This window comes from Homarus americanus, unplaced genomic scaffold (genome assembly GCF_018991925.1).
Source record: "Homarus americanus isolate GMGI-L3 unplaced genomic scaffold, GMGI_Hamer_2.0 scaffold35532, whole genome shotgun sequence".
Lineage (NCBI taxonomy): Eukaryota > Metazoa > Arthropoda > Malacostraca > Decapoda > Nephropidae > Homarus > Homarus americanus.
In genome coordinates this window covers 14,937-32,838 of record NW_024714156.1, presented here as the reverse complement: position 1 = coordinate 32,838, position 17,902 = coordinate 14,937, and the positions used below count along the sequence as shown (strand labels likewise).

Genomic DNA, 17,902 nt, shown 5'->3' with positions numbered 1-17,902 from the left:
TTTTTTTACTTTTTTTTACTTTTATCCTCTGCGCCACTGATCGGCTTGTTAGCCGCTTGGGCGATCGGTCACGACTCTTTTCCTTTATATTCTTCACCAAAAGGTCGGCTCGCTAGCCGCCCGGGCGATCGGTCACGTCTCTGTCACGCACTGTTGGCAAATACTGGGCATGCACCGGCTCCTGAATGTACCTGAACCCGCTCCAGTGTTGGTCAAGTCTTCTCTTGAAAGAGCTCACACTCGGTGCCGTCACAACACTTTCTGGTAGATTGTTCCAAGAGTTTACAACCCTCACTCCGTAAAAGTTTGCCCTCACGGTTTTCCGGACTTGCAGCTTCTTCAATCTTGAGCTGTGACCCCTTGTGGGGCGAGCGTCCGCCAGCTCCAAGTAAGGACACTCAACTGAGTAGTGCCCCCTGAGATGCTTATAAACCTCAACTAGGTCCCCCCTTGCCCGTCTGTAGTATAAGCTAGGCAAGTTCAGGCGCTCCAATCTCGCAGGGTAGCTGAGATGCCGAAGTGCAGGCACCAGCTTGGTGGCCCTCCTTTGAACATTTTCAACCAACTGACAGTCCCTAGCATATCTCGGGGACCAGATGGGGTGACAGTACTCCAGATGGGAAGCACTTCACTCCTGAAGATCGTCACGAGGGACGGACCGTCTAGATATCTGAACGACCTTCTTATAAGACCCAATAATTTATTTGCCTGATTTACCTTCTTCTCACAATGGCCCGAGAACTTCAGCTCATTGTCAACATACACACCTAGGTCCTTCTCACACACAGTCTCAACTAGTACATTTTCTTCATCCCGTTGGGACATATGGTACGCCTCCTTACCATTGGTACGCCCCAGGTGCATCCTCTTACACTTCGTGACATTGAATCTCAGCAGCCATTCCTTCGACCATTCCTGGAGCCCACAGAGGTCCTTCTGCAGCTCTTCACAGTCCGCTTGGTTCTTAATTTCCCGAAATAACTTGGCGTCATCGGCAAACATTTGTATGGAGGAGTGTACAACGTCAGGCATATCATTTATGAAACAAACAAACAACAGCGGGCCCAATACACTACCCTGCGGTACCCCACTTGTTACAGGTACAGATGACGATTTCGTGCCATTAATCACCACACATTGCTTGCGGTCATGTAGAAAGTCTTCTATCCACGCTAGGACATTTTCCCGAATTCCGTACCCTTCCAGTTTGATTTTCAGCCTTTCGTGGGGTACACTGTCGAAAGCCTTGGCAAAATCTAGGTAAATATTGTCGATATTACCACCCCGTTCTAGAATATGGTCCAAATATCCAATACCTTGAGCAATTGTGTTACTATAACTACCTGATGATAGTTTATTATTACTTAGTGTTACTATAACTACCTGATGATAGTTTATTATTACCTAGTGTTACTATAACTACCTGATGATAGTTTATTATTACCTAGTGTTACTATAACTACCTAATGATAGTTTATTATTACCTAGTGTTACTAATAACTACCTAATGATAGTTTATTATTACCTAGTGTTACTAATAACTACCTAATGATAGTTTATTATTACTTAGTGTTACTATAACTACCTGATGATAGTTTATTATTACTTAGTGTTACTAATAACTACCTGATGATAGTTTATTATTACCTAGTGTTACTATAACTACCTGATGATAGTTTATTATTACCTAGTGTTACTATAACTACCTGATGATAGTTTATTATTACCTAGTGTTACTATAACTACCTGATAATAGTTTATTATTACTTAGTGTTACTATAACTACCTAATGATAGTTTATTATTACCTATTGTTACTATAACTACCTGATGATAGTTTATTATTACCTAGTGTTACTAATAACTACCTGATGATAGTTTATTATTACCTAGTGTTACTAATAACTACCTAATGATAGTTTATTATTACCTAGTGTTACTAATAACTACCTAATGATAGTTTATTATTACCTAGTGTTACTAATAACTACCCGATGATAGTTTATTATTACTTAGTGTTACTATAACTACCTAATGATAGTTTATTATTACTTAGTGTTACTATAACTACCTGATGATAGTTTATTATTACTTAGTGTTACTATAACTACCTGATAATAGTTTCTTATTACTTAGTGTTACTATAACTACCTGATAATAGTTTATTATTACTTAGTGTTACTATAACTACCTGAAAATAGTTTCTTATTACTTAGTGTTACTATAACTACCTGATGATAGTTTATTATTACCTAGTGTTACTAATAACTACCTGATGATAGTTTATTATTACCTAGTGTTACTATAACTACCTGATGATAGTTTATTATTACCTAGTGTTACTATAACTACCTAATGATAGTTTATTATTACTTAGTGTTACTATAACTACCTGATAATAGTTTCTTATTACTTAGTGTTACTATAACTACCTGATAATAGTTTATTATTACTTAGTGTTACTAATAACTACCTAATGATAGTTTATTATTACTTAGTGTTACTATAACTACCTGATGATAGTTTATTATTACCTAGTGTTACTAATAACTACCTAATGATAGTTTATTATTACTTAGTGTTACTATAACTACCTGATGATAGTTTATTATTACTTAGTGTTACTATAACTACCTGATAATAGTTTCTTATTACTTAGTGTTACTATAACTACCTGATAATAGTTTATTATTACTTAGTGTTACTATAACTACCTGAAAATAGTTTCTTATTACTTAGTGTTACTATAACTACAAATGATAGTTTATTATTACTTAGTGTTCAGTTTATAATACAGTAAGAAGTAGATGTAATACAATTATAAAAAGGTGTATCAGTAGCAGAGTAAAGTTTTTTTTTCAGATAATATTAAGTATATAATAATAACTGTTTAAACTATGTGATGTTAGTTTATAATTATTATATTAGGTGAAGTTGAGTTGCAAGATGTTCGTGGTAAGTTATTAACAGTGTTCATCGCCTCACTTGTAAACATTAAGTCGACTAAAATGTGTTACTTAAAATAAAAACTTGGAGGATTTAATACTTAACTACGTCATTAACACTGTGAGTTGTTTATTAAATTATGTATGACTTATATATACAGTTTATGGTAAAGGTGTAGATAACGGCTACCACCAGAAGGAGTTTGTTGAATTGGTTGGAATTTAGTCTACAAAAATAATACTGTATGATATTAAACCTGACCTAACATACCCATAGTTGGGTATGTTAGGTCAGGTTTTATTAGGTTCTACACAATAATATCATGATATTAAACCTGACCTAACATACCCATAGTTGGGTATGTTAGGTCAGGTTTTATTAGGTTCTGCACAATAATATGATATTAAACCTGACCTAACATACCCAATTATGGGTATGTTAGGTCAGGTTTTATTAGGCTCTGCACAATAATATCATGATATTAAACCTGACCTAACATACCCATAGTTGGGTATGTTAGGTCAAGTTTTATTAGGTTCTACACAATAATGTTATGATATTAAACCTGACCTAATTTGCTTCATGTTACTAAATCTCAAGAGGTTATTTCCTCCTCTGAATATTGATGTGGTACATTTTTCTTGCTTATGTCAGAGATGTTTTTATATTGAGTCAACTAACTTCCTCTAGAGAGGATGTACTTTTATCATCCAAAGTTTCAGTGCCAGGAGAGTTGTTCCTCACTTATGATGACATCTTCTGTTTAGGGGGAGGAATGAGCTCAGGTGTCTGGAAAGAAAGTCACAATTGGGGTTAGAAAAAGTCAGGGATATAAACACATCTTTTAAACAGCCTAAATAATGTTAAGTTAGGTTAAGGTTTGTGACTTTTTTCCTACATTCTGGGATGATGACACATCATGGAGAACCAGATCATTGTGTTCACTCAGTAAAGGTTTATTGATACCTCCAAGTGCTGTACCCAGGTCCACACTGACACTTCCCTGGCCGAACCTCCATCTAATGCAGGGGTCACCAAACTACGGCCCGCGGGCCGGACCCGGCCCGCGACGTCAGTTCATCAGTCCCGCCGACGGTACTTGAATTTGCTTGATAAAATGTATGGAACACGAGACGTTGTGATAGAATTTAAATTTAAATATTATGTTTAGAATACTAGGAGATCTTCACGCGTGCGGAGACCTCCTGACTGCTATGTGCCTTAAATTTACTATTTTAAATTTTAAATTATTGTATCCAGATTTTCTTGTTTATTGTAATGTTTGCTTATTTCGCGCCATCCCAAGTCCTTCCCCGGCTCGTGGTAGCTCCGCCTACGATCTGACGTTACCATGGTTTTTCGTCTTTTTTCCCAGAGCTTTCGTTCTGGCTTGCAAGTATTGAACAGAATGATTATGCGGCCCGCGCTCGTCATTCTTTCAGTTATCCGGCCCACTGTGAAAAAAGTTTGGTGACCCCTGATCTAATGTATGAACGTTTACAAGGTGAAAACAGCACTTTGAAGTATGTGGGTGATGTGTAATGGTATTTTAACTGGTATGGTTGTTTTAATACATAGAATGCAAATCTGTTGAGGAAGTACACTTCAAATATATACATGGAACAGATGACAGCTGTTTTGGTATGATACTAATTGCTTTAATTAAGTTTTGAACTTTTAAGTGGCAGGTCTTGATGTAAACACTTCTTGGCATTTTCTGTTTTATTGCTGAGAGGTTTATATGCAGCTATAATCTGAGAGAATATATTGTGAATAATCTCCAGGGAAGTGTTGTGAATATCACTTCTATTAAGTGTGAACTTTCCTGTCTATTGGTATGGAGAGAACTGCCCCTCTCTGGGGTGTGAGAGAGTGGTAGCGAGCGAGCATTGTTTACTGAATCCACTGACCCTGGCTTGAGCCCAGCGATAGATGCAACCTCTGTGATCTAGTCATAAACAATATGGTGAATCACTTGTTGAATAATTTAATGAAATACTTGGAGTTAGGGGTATATTTATATTAAGCAAAGTGCTGTTACAATTTTGTAAACCAACCAAACCTGTCTTAACCTATTGTGAAGACCGTGTATTGTAATGCTGTACTGTACTACCTTTTTTGTAGATATTAGTAATTAATAAGGACTGAGTCACATAGGTAATGCAGTTAATATTATTCTTTATAAGTAAGAATTATTTATTTGCTACATTGTACAGAAATTTATAACAATCTGATGTTGTGACTTCACTCTCCCTTCACTTGCTGAACAGGGGCCAGATACTCAAAAACATTTATGGGACTGTTGTTGCCATAATAAGAGGCTTTGAGTGTTTGTATTTGTCGCAGTTTGGAAGAGACGCATCTTTTGTCTTCTTACAAATTATAAAGTATTTTTTACCAAAACAGAAGGTTTATATTGTTCACACTTAGGGTAAAAATATGTTTTATGACTGAGTAAACTTGCAGATAGAACTTATTAATGTTGTATAGCCAGAAATATCCCTCGGTAATGAAAGCCAAATATGAGGTCAAGTGAACATTCCTGCCAAGACTTCGCCTTGTTTTTCTAATATGCAACCAATAGCCTCAGCCTATTTTCTATGTATATGGCTTATGATAACATGAAAGGCTATAAATTTCCATAGGCTAGCCAAAATTAAATATATTAGGCATAAAATATGGATTGCAATTACCTTGATTAATGGGGGCCTATATAACTTGTGGGGTATGAGATGTTTGGTTCACACTCAGGATGGAATGGAGAAAGGAAACTCACAATGTGCTCTCTATATACATGTTGTATTGGATGTACAATGCAGCTTGGTGCTGGGAAGGCAGCATGGTTACAAGCGTGATGTAGAGAGAGCTGGTTGGTGAGGACGCTCAGAGAAGGACAGCTTGTGGGTCGCCATGCTCGCCAGCGGGAGCGAGGACCGCCAGGCAGGTGGAGGAGGAGGTGTTGCTGGCTGCAGCTGTAGGTAGAAAGAGAGAGATCACCACGAGGTCAGGTCTTAAATAGCGGGGGTAGGCGTGGCTTAGCAGTTGACCCCCGCTCCGTGGTGTATGGCGGTGCTGGTTGACCTACTGTAGACCACGAGGCATACACTGGGGAATTGGTGGGGTTGGCTAGGCAGCGACAAACAGCGTTTGTAGGGGAGAATTCCACTACAATACTCCCCCTTCCCTCCAGGTGGTGTAGGAGACTTGTTGTCTGCAGAGTTGCTTAGCACATGTGAGGCAGAACGGGCGGTGCATGCCTCATGTGAGACAACGGCGATGGCGTGGATGAGCCAGTCGCTGGGGAGAACTGTCTAGATACACAATATCTGTGGGAGAAGAGAGCGAGAATAAGGGTGTGTGGAGGCGATGAATGTTTTTCTTCCCTCACGGCAGGTACAGAGTCGTCAGATGCGCCTGCTGGGGTGTGTGGGCCTGGGTCAGGAGCAGGGGCTGCGTCAGCAGAAGCGGATGAGGGCACGTGACAGCAGCTGGGTCCACGACAGCAGCAGGGTGCAGGACATTAGCAGGGAGTACCTGAGGGAGAAAAGAGGGGTGTGTGGGTCCGCACTCAGGAACAGAGGCCGCATCAGGGGCGGCAGGGGTTACTGCTGGGCCGGGGTCGGCGTCTGAGGCAGGACGGGTGTGCTGGGGTCGGAAGAGGAGCTACTGTCTGCTTAGAGTAGCAGAGCTGCTCTAGGGTGTCTGACCTGCGGTGTAGAAACAGTAGTTGTAGAGTCGATGAGAGCTGCTTCTGTGTGGATAATCCAGTCTTCCATGTTGCTTGAAGACTGGGAGCGTGATCAGTTTCTCCCCCATCCTGTGTGAGTGCGAATCTCCGGGAGTCACCATTTGTGAGGTATGAGATTGTTTGGTGTTCACTCAGGATGGGTTGGAGAAAGGAAACTCACAATGTGCTCTCTATATACATGTTGTATTGGATGTACAATGCAGCTTGGTGCTGGGAAGGCAGCATGGTTACAAGCGTGATGTAGAGAGAGCTGGTTGGTGAGGACGCTCAGAGAAGGACAGCTTGTGGGTCGCCATGCTCGCCAGCGGGAGCGAGGACCGCCAGGCAGGCGGAGGAGGAGGTGTTGCTGGCTGCGGCTGTAGGTAGAAAGAGAGAGATCACCACGAGGTCAGGTCTTAAATAGCGGGGGTAGGCGTGGCTTAGCAGTTGACCCCCGCTCCGTGGTGTATGGCGGCGCTGGTTGACCTACTGTAGACCACGAGGCATACACTGGGGAATTGGTGGGGTCGGCTAGGCAGCGACAAACAGCGTTTGTAGGGGAGAATTCCACTACAAACTGCTTTTTCAGTCTTTGGCCAATTAAAGGTTAAACGTGGGGCCTACTTAATTTAGTTAGAACATGATGAATATTTAAATAAGAAATTATACCAATAGATTATAGGTTTGGTGTGGTTTGGTTATGTTATGGTATGTTAGGTTAGAGAATGTGTACATGTTTTTTTTTGGTGTGTGTCAGGCTGTCAGTGAGACACTTTGTCTAGCAACTACCTTAGGCCTAGTTCCAGACTTTTCATGAACAGTATCATAGGGTAGAGTATTAATTTAAGAAAATTTACGGCTAATCCGATATATTTTCATGTTTTAAATTGTTGTTTTTTGTATGAACTTGAAGACAAATTCAGACCAAATGACCCAAACATTGAAAGGAAAACACCATGTTCTAGGCTAAGTGAGTAATTTAAGAGAAGTGATTTGTCATTTAGGTTAGGCAAGGTTATACTATCATTAACCAATTAATTTGAAATTGCCCAGAATAAGGCTATCTTATTATAGCTTATATGTCTTGTCATAGGCCAACATTAGGCCCGTGGTTATTTACCCAACTTCTATTATGGGTAAAACACCCAATACTGTGTTATTGTAGGGTTACGTGATGTTGTCTCACACTCAGGATGGGTTGGAGAAAGGAAACTCTTAATGGTGGTTTTCTTATATAAAATATATTATATACAAAACAGTCTGGTGCTGGGAAGTTGCTGCTTGGAAGAGGAGTTGCTGCATGGTCGAGTAACCACTACAAGATCTCGGTTAGCCGGAACAATTGGTAAAGAGCACTTCCGTGAATGAGAGTTTTCCCGTTAACGAGACGATTATCTCAAATCAAGAAAATATCCCTCGTCCCTCGAATTTTTATGGTAATGGAAGAATGTTCTCGGTAGTTCCTGAAATTGCCCATTACATCATCTCTCGAACCCAGAAATGTATCCCCCATTTCCGGAATTTTCTCGGTTATCTGGGAAGCTTTTCTCATAATTTTCAGGAAAATGTGCCCCTTTGAAAATCATTACCTAAGCCATAAGTTTCCTGCAAAATCATGCTTTGGGAATTAATTACGGCTTTCAGAAAGTTCCGGGTTTCAGGGATTCCGGCTAACGGAGATATTACTAACTAAGAAAATTAACACAGGACAAAAGACTCTGGCTCCTGAGAATGCTGCTGTTCCTACCAGAAAGCAGTTTCAAATGCGAGTATGTGACAGACAAGAGGCAAGAGGATATCTTTTAAATGCTTTTAACACTCTTATTTACTTTCATACTGAACAATTTTATTCGTTTTTAAATGAGTACAGAGATTTTAACACACTGTGCATTTTTAAGTATTTTAACCCTAATGCCAGGCAAAACCTTAAGGCCGTAATTTTTTTTCTTAGGCATAACCCTTCTTTTGTAGGCCTAATGATAAGACGTTGAATAAGTTAGTATCAACATAAAAACACTACTGTTTAATAATTATTTTTTATTGCAGTATAGAGGTAATGCCAATAAAGCATACATTGAATTAACTTTTATTTTCAATATACTGTACCTAATAAAATAAACTTTATAGAAAATACAGAAAATAAATGGCTTTCTTTTACCTTCATAAGATAAACATTTTATATAGGAAGATAAAATATGAACTATATCCTTAAGCAAATTTGATTCCAATACAGTATACAGTTAACCCTCACTTTACGCGGTTAATGTAACCCGGAGGGTACCGCGGAAAGTGAGAAACGCGTAAAGTGAATAACATAACATATGGGATTAATTGAAATGGAGTCCGGGCCGATCCCCAAACTCCACTTTTTGACGACACATAACTATGTTGTAGTAAAAATATTATCTTAACTTTATGATGGTATGCACACACAATTAATAATTAAGAGAAATATCAATAATATTAGGTTTTTTAACACTTACATTAGTAGAAAAAATGGCTGGGCACACGGAGATGGGCGGTTGGCTCCGAGGCAGAGGGCAGATTATTGGCCCTCACCTGTGTCACTTGTATCAATTGTATCACTATCCACCACAGAGGCTTGCAGGGCCTCTTTGTCAAACTCCCCAAAGTCCATATAAGTCCATATCCTCACCATAATTATCACTATCACTGACTTGGGCCGGCTGTGGTGGGTGGCGGGTGAAGAACTGGTAATGTTTTGATGACTGGGCGACCTTGTGCGCACCATGTTCGCGCAGCTTACACAACATGGCGGATGGCGGGAGGTTTGGATCCAAAAATGGCGCGGCTCGCCAGCCGCTCTCCGCGTAAAGGGGTACACGCACCGCGGAATGTGAGCATCCTGGGTTCCGGCAGGGCACCGCGTAAACGTGGAAACGCGGAATGTGGGACCGCGTAAAGTGAGGGTTAACTGTACTTTTAATACTACTAAATACCAAAGGCACTAAAGTTTGTGAAAACAAAAATCATTATATAAAACATATTTGAGAAATTGAAACAATAAAAAATATTGCCACTGTTTGCTTCTTAAACTGCACAATTTGACGTGGGTCACCACATCGTTGTGAAAAATTAATACAACTACGTACTGTTAATTGTTGCCATTTTTAAGATTTAAAAATGGAATACAGTATAATTTTCATATGTCTAGAATTACTGAAGGAACTCTCATGACTAGAATGTACCTGCATCAATACCCGTATATTAAAAGAAACTTATAACCAAATACTGTACTACTATAAGTAATAAAGAAAACAAATAGCAAACTCTTGGCTTGTTAAGCTATACAATTTAGCATGAGACAGCACATCCTTATGAAAGAACCAATGCAACAACTTGCTCTTTGGAGAATAATGTGTGCTAAATAGCAGTGATTACAGTAGGCTGTTGGTGAATTTGCACCATTATTTCTGTTTCAACCTACTTGAATCATACATTAAAAAAATACAAATTAATTAATAAAACAGGTTGAACTAGAAATTAACTACGTATTACAAAATAAAGGAACCTTTAAAAAATAAAAATAAGTACATGAGTCTGTATGAACTTTTACCCAAAGCCTGGGTAAACATTATCCGTAGTAGCACTGCAACACATGTTATTAGTTAACAAGTGTGTATATCCTCAGTCAGCAAGATAGTTAGAGAATCCTCTTTCTCTTGAACGGTCCTAAACATAGATTACTCGATGGAATGAATAGCCGTAAACCTAGCTCCTGAGGGTCCTGGGGTTTGTTCTCTTTCTTCTTCTGGAAAGAAGTGTATAATAGTTTGATTGAAGTCTATGTTAAGGGTATAATTAAAATATATAAATATATAAAAAAATTTAGAAAAAAATGGTCTGAAAAATAGTGTTGACCATCTAAAAATATTTGTATAAAATAATTTTATATGTAAATATAAACTAAGCTAAACATAGTTACAATATTATAGATTGATTTAATTATAATATACGACATTTAGTTCCAGGCGTTAAATTTCTTATATTTGCTCTTCTCAATTTTTTCCATTAACATACGAGTTATAACAACATTTAATATCTAACTTAGGGAAGCAATACGCCAGCTATAAATTTAACTAACTTAATAATGTTGCTTATTTTTAAAAAAATATGCAAAAAAATAAGTATACTGTATTTCAAAAGTAAGATAATAGTGAAAAAATAGTACCAAAATTATTTTTGGAAATAAAAACAAGGACAGAAAAGAACAAAATATATCAGGGGGTTGGAAAAGTATGTTGAGTGAATTACCATCAATAAGTTCCTCACTTTCCAAAATCGCTGGAATCCCATGTGTAAAGGCTGGATCTAAGAGTTGAAGAACTGCTTCGTCAATTGCAGTGTTTGTACAGGGTATTTTCAATTTGGGGGCAGCCTCCTTCAAGAGAAAAAAACAATAAAAACTTTCTTACTGTGAGCTGTGGTTACATACACTGTACACAACTATGTTATATATACACTAGTACTATGTTAGAAAGGAATCTATTGAAATAGTTCCAAACATTATAACCTAACCTATCATTGTAGCTGTAGTCCCCAAAATTCTCCTGTATCTTTGTCAAAAGTTAATTAGATTTACTGTAACAATCAATAAATGGTAAAATAAGTCAAAAATAATAATAGCAGCCAGAATTTTTCAACCTGTATTAGTTGTAAATGCATAAGATAGAACATCATTGCCTATAAGCCTAACAAAGTAAGATTTGCATATTAATGTATACCAAATATGAATTTAAATCATTTGATGACTCAAAATTAACGACATAAAAAAAACATGAGGAATTCTATAGTAAGCTACATATTATCACCTTCATTACCGTCAAAAATAACGTAATTACTAATATGTAGTTTATAACAGTAACCAAACCTACCTATCCTAACTTCATTACCAACGGGAGGCCTCCGCCACCCTGGACCACCAAGAAGAATATTAAATATCTCTGTTCCATGTCATTTACGACGCAATGATTAGTGTCATAAAATTGTCTCAACTACTGTATATGATAGGTATATTAAGCAAATCCAAAAATTGTGGGGCAAAAATTAGCAGTAATACCGACTAGCCTTTGGGTTCATTTATCGGCGGTACAGTTTTTACTATTTATTCACATGGCAAACTTCGAAGAACGATGTTTCTTTTAATGAATGTGCTCATATAAGGAAAATATGTGCATTAATTCACGATGAAAAGCCACCATACACTACTACCTTGAGTTTACAATCACCTCAAATCATAGCAAGCCTCAGAAAAAACAGAGTTAAGTTTGTTTCATAGTGGCAATCAATACCTAGGCTAACAATATTATGACTTACCTGTTCCACCTGTATATTTATTATCTTACTTTTACTTTTTACTTTTATCCTCTTCGCCACTGATCAGCTCGCTAGGCGCCCGGGCGATCGGTCACGTCTCTGTCACATACTGTTGAGTGTTGTGCTGTTTTTTCTTAACGCTGACACGTAAATTGTTGGGCAGCCACAACATTCACTGCCTTTACTACTTACCAGGCATGATTCTTCAATTTGATTGTACATCTCGAGTCCAATTTCCCTAAAAATATTTTCTTTCTTTTGGCGACTTCACACACCATGGCGCATACTTCAGTCTCACTGAAATTTGGTCGTTTGTTCAGGTGGTTGTCCTTCCATCTTTTGTTTACAAACTAATATCACGTGCGTCGCTCTCAGCTGATTTCTCCTTCTCTTGTGATTGGTTGATGATTTTGTTAACTGAGCGCTCATTGGCCAACCAGCTCCTGCACTGACATCTACCTTCCGACAAGAGAACTTAATTTACAGGGTAAACACTAGAGTTATGAAAACTTACGAAAGGCTTACGTAACTGTAATAAAATTTTGAGTATGCTAAATTTACGGTACTGTAAAGATTCGACAATATATGGTACTGTATCATGCTGAAAGACTTAACTTATGAGGTGTTTTGAGTATCCGGCCCCAGTTCTGTAGGATTTATTGCTCTTTGTGGAAAGTAATTTTTTCCTCCCAAAGTCTTGAGTAGGTGGGCACTTCCTTGACACTTGGAATGACACAAGGTAGCTCCTGCAAGATGCACATTATAAAATTGTTTCCACATTATTTCAGATATAAAGATGCGAGTGGATGGACATAAGAAAGATACAGGAGGCCACCCCACACAAACATCTCCCACCACAACACAAGATTAAAGCTGTATAAAACAGGAGGCAGAACAATTCCTCACAACTGTACAATAAGTCAGTACAGTATGAGGATTAGTGAACATCTTCAAAAGAACATTGTAAGCAAGATTAAGGTAAATTGTCAACTCTCCAAGTCTTAAGTTACAAATTTGAAAGGCAAGTTGGTGTTCTAGGAAACAGTGAGAATAAAAAGAACATTCACACAAGTGAATCGTCTCCTGAAAATACCAATTAAGTGGTGCACTGTGTTATATATTGTTTAAATACAGTATGATGAGGGTTGCAATGTTTCTACCTAAACAACTACCTTGTGACTCTTATGCCTGTGTACACTGCTGATAAGCGTTCCATTATATAAATGCGACAAGTGTTTGTCTGCCGTGCTTGTATACTGGTGAGACAAAGTTTTCTTGTAAATATTCCTCATACAATAGTGAGCTCAAGAACCGCATACATGTGCAGAATTATTAATGCAAATTTAGCTGTGAAGAGTGGATAACTTTTTTATACAGTCAAAAGTTACCCAAAAGTGTGTACACTGAGGGAAATATTTTCTTGTATGGAGTGTTGTAAAGTTTGTAAAAGATGGCCCAGTTTATGAATCAAATAGCTGGACATGGTGGCCAAAATAATTATGAGTGTGTACAGTGTGGTGATTTATTTTACAGTAGTGATTCTCTGAAGATGCATACCTGTATGGCCGAACACATTGATGAGATAAATATTAAGTATGAAGAAGTTGATGAAAGTTTTAACAGTAACTTTGATGTGACACAACATGTGACTGTTGATGAGAAAGATATTAAGTGTGAAGAGTTTGATGAAAGTTTTAACAGTAACTATGATGTGACACAACATGTGACTGTTGATGAGAAAGATATTAAGTGTGAAGAGTTTGATGAAAGTTTTAACAGTAACTATGATGTGACACAACATGTGACTGTTGATGAGAAAGATATTAAGTGTGAAGAGTTTGATGAAAGTTTTAACAGTAACTATGATGTAACACGACATGTGACTGTTGATGAGAAAACTCGTAAATGTCTGGAAAGTGGTAAAAGTTATAACCAAAAGGAACAACTAAAGGAACAAATAGTTGTACACACTGGTGAAAAGAATTTTAAGTGTGGAGAGTGTGGTAAAAGTTATTACAGGAAGAGCCATCTGAAGAGCCATATGGTTGTACACACTGGTGAGAAGAATTTTAAGTGTGGAGAGTGTGGTAAAAGTTACCAGGAAGAGCCATCTGAAGAGCCATATGGTTGTACACACTGGTGAGAAGAATTTTAAGTGTGGAGAGTGTGGTAAAAGTTATTCCAGAAAGGGCGAACTGAAGAGCCATATGGTTGTACACACTGGTGAGAAGAATTTTAAGTGTGAAGAGTGTGGTAAAAGTTATTCCGAAAGAGCATCTGAAGAAGCATATGGTTGTACACACTGGTGAGAAGAATTTTAAGTGTGGAGAGTGTGGTAAAAGTTATCCCAGAAAGAACGACCTGAAGAGCCATATGGTTGTACACACTGGTGAGAAGAATTTTAAGTGTGAAGAGTGTGGTAAAAGTTATTACACGAAGATCCATCTGAAGAGCCATATGGTTGTACACACTGGTGAGAAGAATTTTAAGTGTGGAGAGTGTGGTAAAAGTTATCACAGAAAGAGCGACTGAAGAGCCATATGGTTGTACACACTGGTGAGAAGAATTTTAAGTGTGAAGAGTGTGGTAAAAGTTATTCCGTAAAGCGCTATCTGAAGAAGCATATGGTTGTACACACTGGTGAGAAGAATTTTAAGTGTGAAGTGTGTGGTAAAAGTTATTACACGAAGATCCATCTGAAGAACCATATGGTTGTACACACTGGTGAGAAGAATTTTAAGTGTGGAGAGTGTGGTAAAAGTTATTACATGAAGATCCATCTGAAGAGCCATATGGTTGTACACACTGGTGAGAAGAATTTTAAGTGTGAAGTGTGTGGTAAAAGTTGTTCCAGAAAGAACGACCTGAAGAGCCATATGGTTGTACACACTGGTGAGAAGAATTTTAAGTGTGGAGAGTGTGGTAAAAGTTGTTCCAGAAAGAACGACCTGAAGAGCCATATGGTTGTACACACTGGTGAGAAGAATTTTAAGTGTGGAGAGTGTGGTAAAAGTTATTTCACAAAATCCCATCTGAAGAGCCATATGGTTGTACACACTGGTGAGAAGAATTTTAAGTGTGAAGTGTGTGGTAAAAGTTATTCCGTAAAGCGCTATCTGAAGAAGCATATGGTTGTACACACTGGTGAGAAGAATTTTAAGTGTGGAGAGTGTGGTAAAAGTTATTTCACAAAAACCCATCTGAAGAGCCATATGGTTGTACACACTGGTGAGAAGAATTTTAAGTGTGAAGTGTGTGGTAAAAGTTTTTCCAGAAAAGGTGAACTGACGAAACATATGTCTTTACACACTGGTGAGAAGAATCTTACATGAAAGTTGTGGGGAAAGATCTTACAGAAAATGATGTGGAAAACTGTATGGTCTTGCATGCTGGTAGGAACTATTTCAAGTATAAATCCTATAATCGATTATAACATGCTCTTCAAATTTCCTGGGGTTAGGTTCTCAAAATGGCTACGAATAACATTTGCTGACCCTGGGGGAGGGGGCGGTACATTTATACTGTACTCATGTGCAAAGAAATTTATATTTCCTTTATATGTTTGCCTTTACGACAAAAACCTGGAACGTCAATGTGGCATTTAAAAACTCATGCACTGTTAAACAAATGTTAAACAAGAACTCCCCCAACAAGCATTTATAAGGTTTCTTGCAAGGAATGTAATATGTTTTACTTAGGCCAGACAGGTAAAGATCTTGTAACTAGACTTAAACAACATAAATATACCGTAGTGTTAGGACAGGCCAGGAATCCAATGCTCTGTTTGTTTATTTGAGGGATAATAAGCATTGCATTGACTGGGATAATGCCTCCTCATATTACCTTGTAATTCAATTGACAGTAGGAACATTATAGAATCCAGTCTCATTAAACATACCGAATCCGTCAACATGAATTTGAGTAATGGTATGTACAAACTGGATAATTTCGTAATTAAGAAGATTTGTAACCAGGTGAGAAGGTTGGGTCATCTTACCATCTGACCTGACTACCGACTGCTGCGGTGCTTTTTGAAGATTAGTGGGGTCATTACCTAATACCTGACCATTGTGGACTTCATCTCACCCTCCTATGTATATACAGGGTGTCCCATAGGTTTCCATACAACGTATCACCAACGCCATTACAAGCATAACTCCAGCTGTGCTTGAACGTGTTCTTCAGCAGTGGAGGACACACATTGAAGAGTGTTTTCAACAGAATGGTAGTCATGTAGAGCATATTATATAAATAAAAGTGGATTTTCATATAAAATTTATTTTTCCTCTGTATGGAAATTTATGGGACACCCTGTATATATATATATATATATATATATATATATATATATATATATATATATATATATATATATATATATATATATATATATATATATATATATATATATATATACATATATATATATATATATATATATATATATATATATATATATATATATATATATATATATATATATATAAATATATATCTATATATGCTGATAACCACAAGGAAAGAAGAAAACACGAAGTTCCCAAGCGCTTTCGTGTAATTCACATCTTCAGGGGTGAGTACAGACTAGAGAGAGTAATACAAATCAAGGTGTATATATACAGAGGAGGGTGAGACCAGGTCCACAATGGTCAGGTATTAGGTAATGACCCTACTAATCTTTAAATAGCACACAACGGTTGGTGGTCAGGTCAGATGGTCAAGTGACCCGGCCTTCTCACCTGATCACAAATCTTCTTAATTACAAAATTGTCCAGCTTGTACATGCCGTTACTCAAATTCATGTTGAATGCTTCGGTATGTTTAATAAGACTAGATTCTATGATGTAAGACGTCTGGTGCCCATCAGGGTAACCAACATTTTCGTTGTTCTTCCGAGGAAGACCCATCCATGTGTATGTTTTTTACCAGTATGCTTTATAAGGAATAAATTAATTAAGACATGTTATGGTTTCACCCTTCTTTACCCTTATCGATCTGGTCAATGGAAAACCTAACCCAATGCCTAGTCCACTCTGCACGCTACCTAACGAGCTACATGCTGTCCAGAGGGGGTCTGGTGGCAGCGACCCTTAGAAATTAAGATTAGAGTTAAGTTATCCCCTTAGACTTAGTGACCCCAGAATCTGGCAGTATAACCATGCCTTAACCTGTGTTCTTCTCGGGATGATGCACCACCTGCATCTTCACTGATGTCATCGTCTTCTAACATCTCGTCGGCGGTCACCTCAGGATCTCTTATCACCTCCATAATGTCGTCGTTGGTGGTCTCGGAGAAGCCTGCAGCTGTAACACTCTGCACAGCTTCTCTTGCAAGGTCCACTGCCACTGCAACAGACTGAACCTCACCAGTCACAGGTTGACTCTACCTCCCACCTGGGATACCTTACAACACATGCTGCCATGCATGACGAATTGTTGCCACAGACAGCTGCCCCCATGCCTCCACCAAGAAATCAACAGCTTTCTTGACGATGAATTTCTTCCAAAACTGTTTGACGTGAACTTCTTGATCCGCCAACTCTTGTTCCTCGTCCTCGTCACTCTAGCTATCGGTGTCACCCAGGTTACGCAACTCATCCTTGGTGTTGGTACAGTCGTTCAGGAGCTTAAACTTCTTTGTAGAGAATGCAGCCTTAACATTGCATATCAACTCCTGGTCCATGGGCTGGATTAACGATGTAGTGTTGGGAGGAAGGAAAACCACTTTTACATTGGGGTGACAATCCAACAGTATGGGCGAGTGTCCTGGTGTGTTGTCAAGGAGCAACAAAATGTTGAATGGAACATTCTGTTGCTCGCAGAATTTTTTGACATCAGGAATGAAACAGTCGTCAAACCAGGAGAGGGACAGAGCAGTGAACATCCACGCCTT

General features: G+C 38.2%; 2 protein-coding genes across 2 annotated transcripts; both read left to right on the top strand.

Annotated features, from left to right (window-relative positions):
• The first annotated feature begins 2,949 nt into the window (after nt 1-2,949).
• LOC121875898 (zinc finger protein 724-like) lies at nt 2,950-14,271 on the top strand. The gene is made up of 2 exons (XM_042380632.1): nt 2,950-3,065; nt 12,798-14,271. Exon 2 carries the CDS (start codon nt 13,460-13,462, stop codon nt 14,150-14,152), a length of 693 nt encoding a protein of 230 aa, XP_042236566.1. The 5' UTR covers nt 2,950-3,065; nt 12,798-13,459; the 3' UTR covers nt 14,153-14,271.
• Nucleotides 14,272-14,542: 271 nt separating this feature from the next.
• LOC121875886 (zinc finger protein 257-like) lies at nt 14,543-15,706 on the top strand. The gene is made up of 2 exons (XM_042380622.1): nt 14,543-14,888; nt 15,141-15,706. The coding sequence occupies exons 1-2, from the start codon at nt 14,550-14,552 to the stop codon at nt 15,339-15,341; spliced, it is 540 nt and encodes a 179-aa protein (XP_042236556.1). The 5' UTR covers nt 14,543-14,549; the 3' UTR covers nt 15,342-15,706.
• Nucleotides 15,707-17,902: the final 2,196 nt, after the last annotated feature.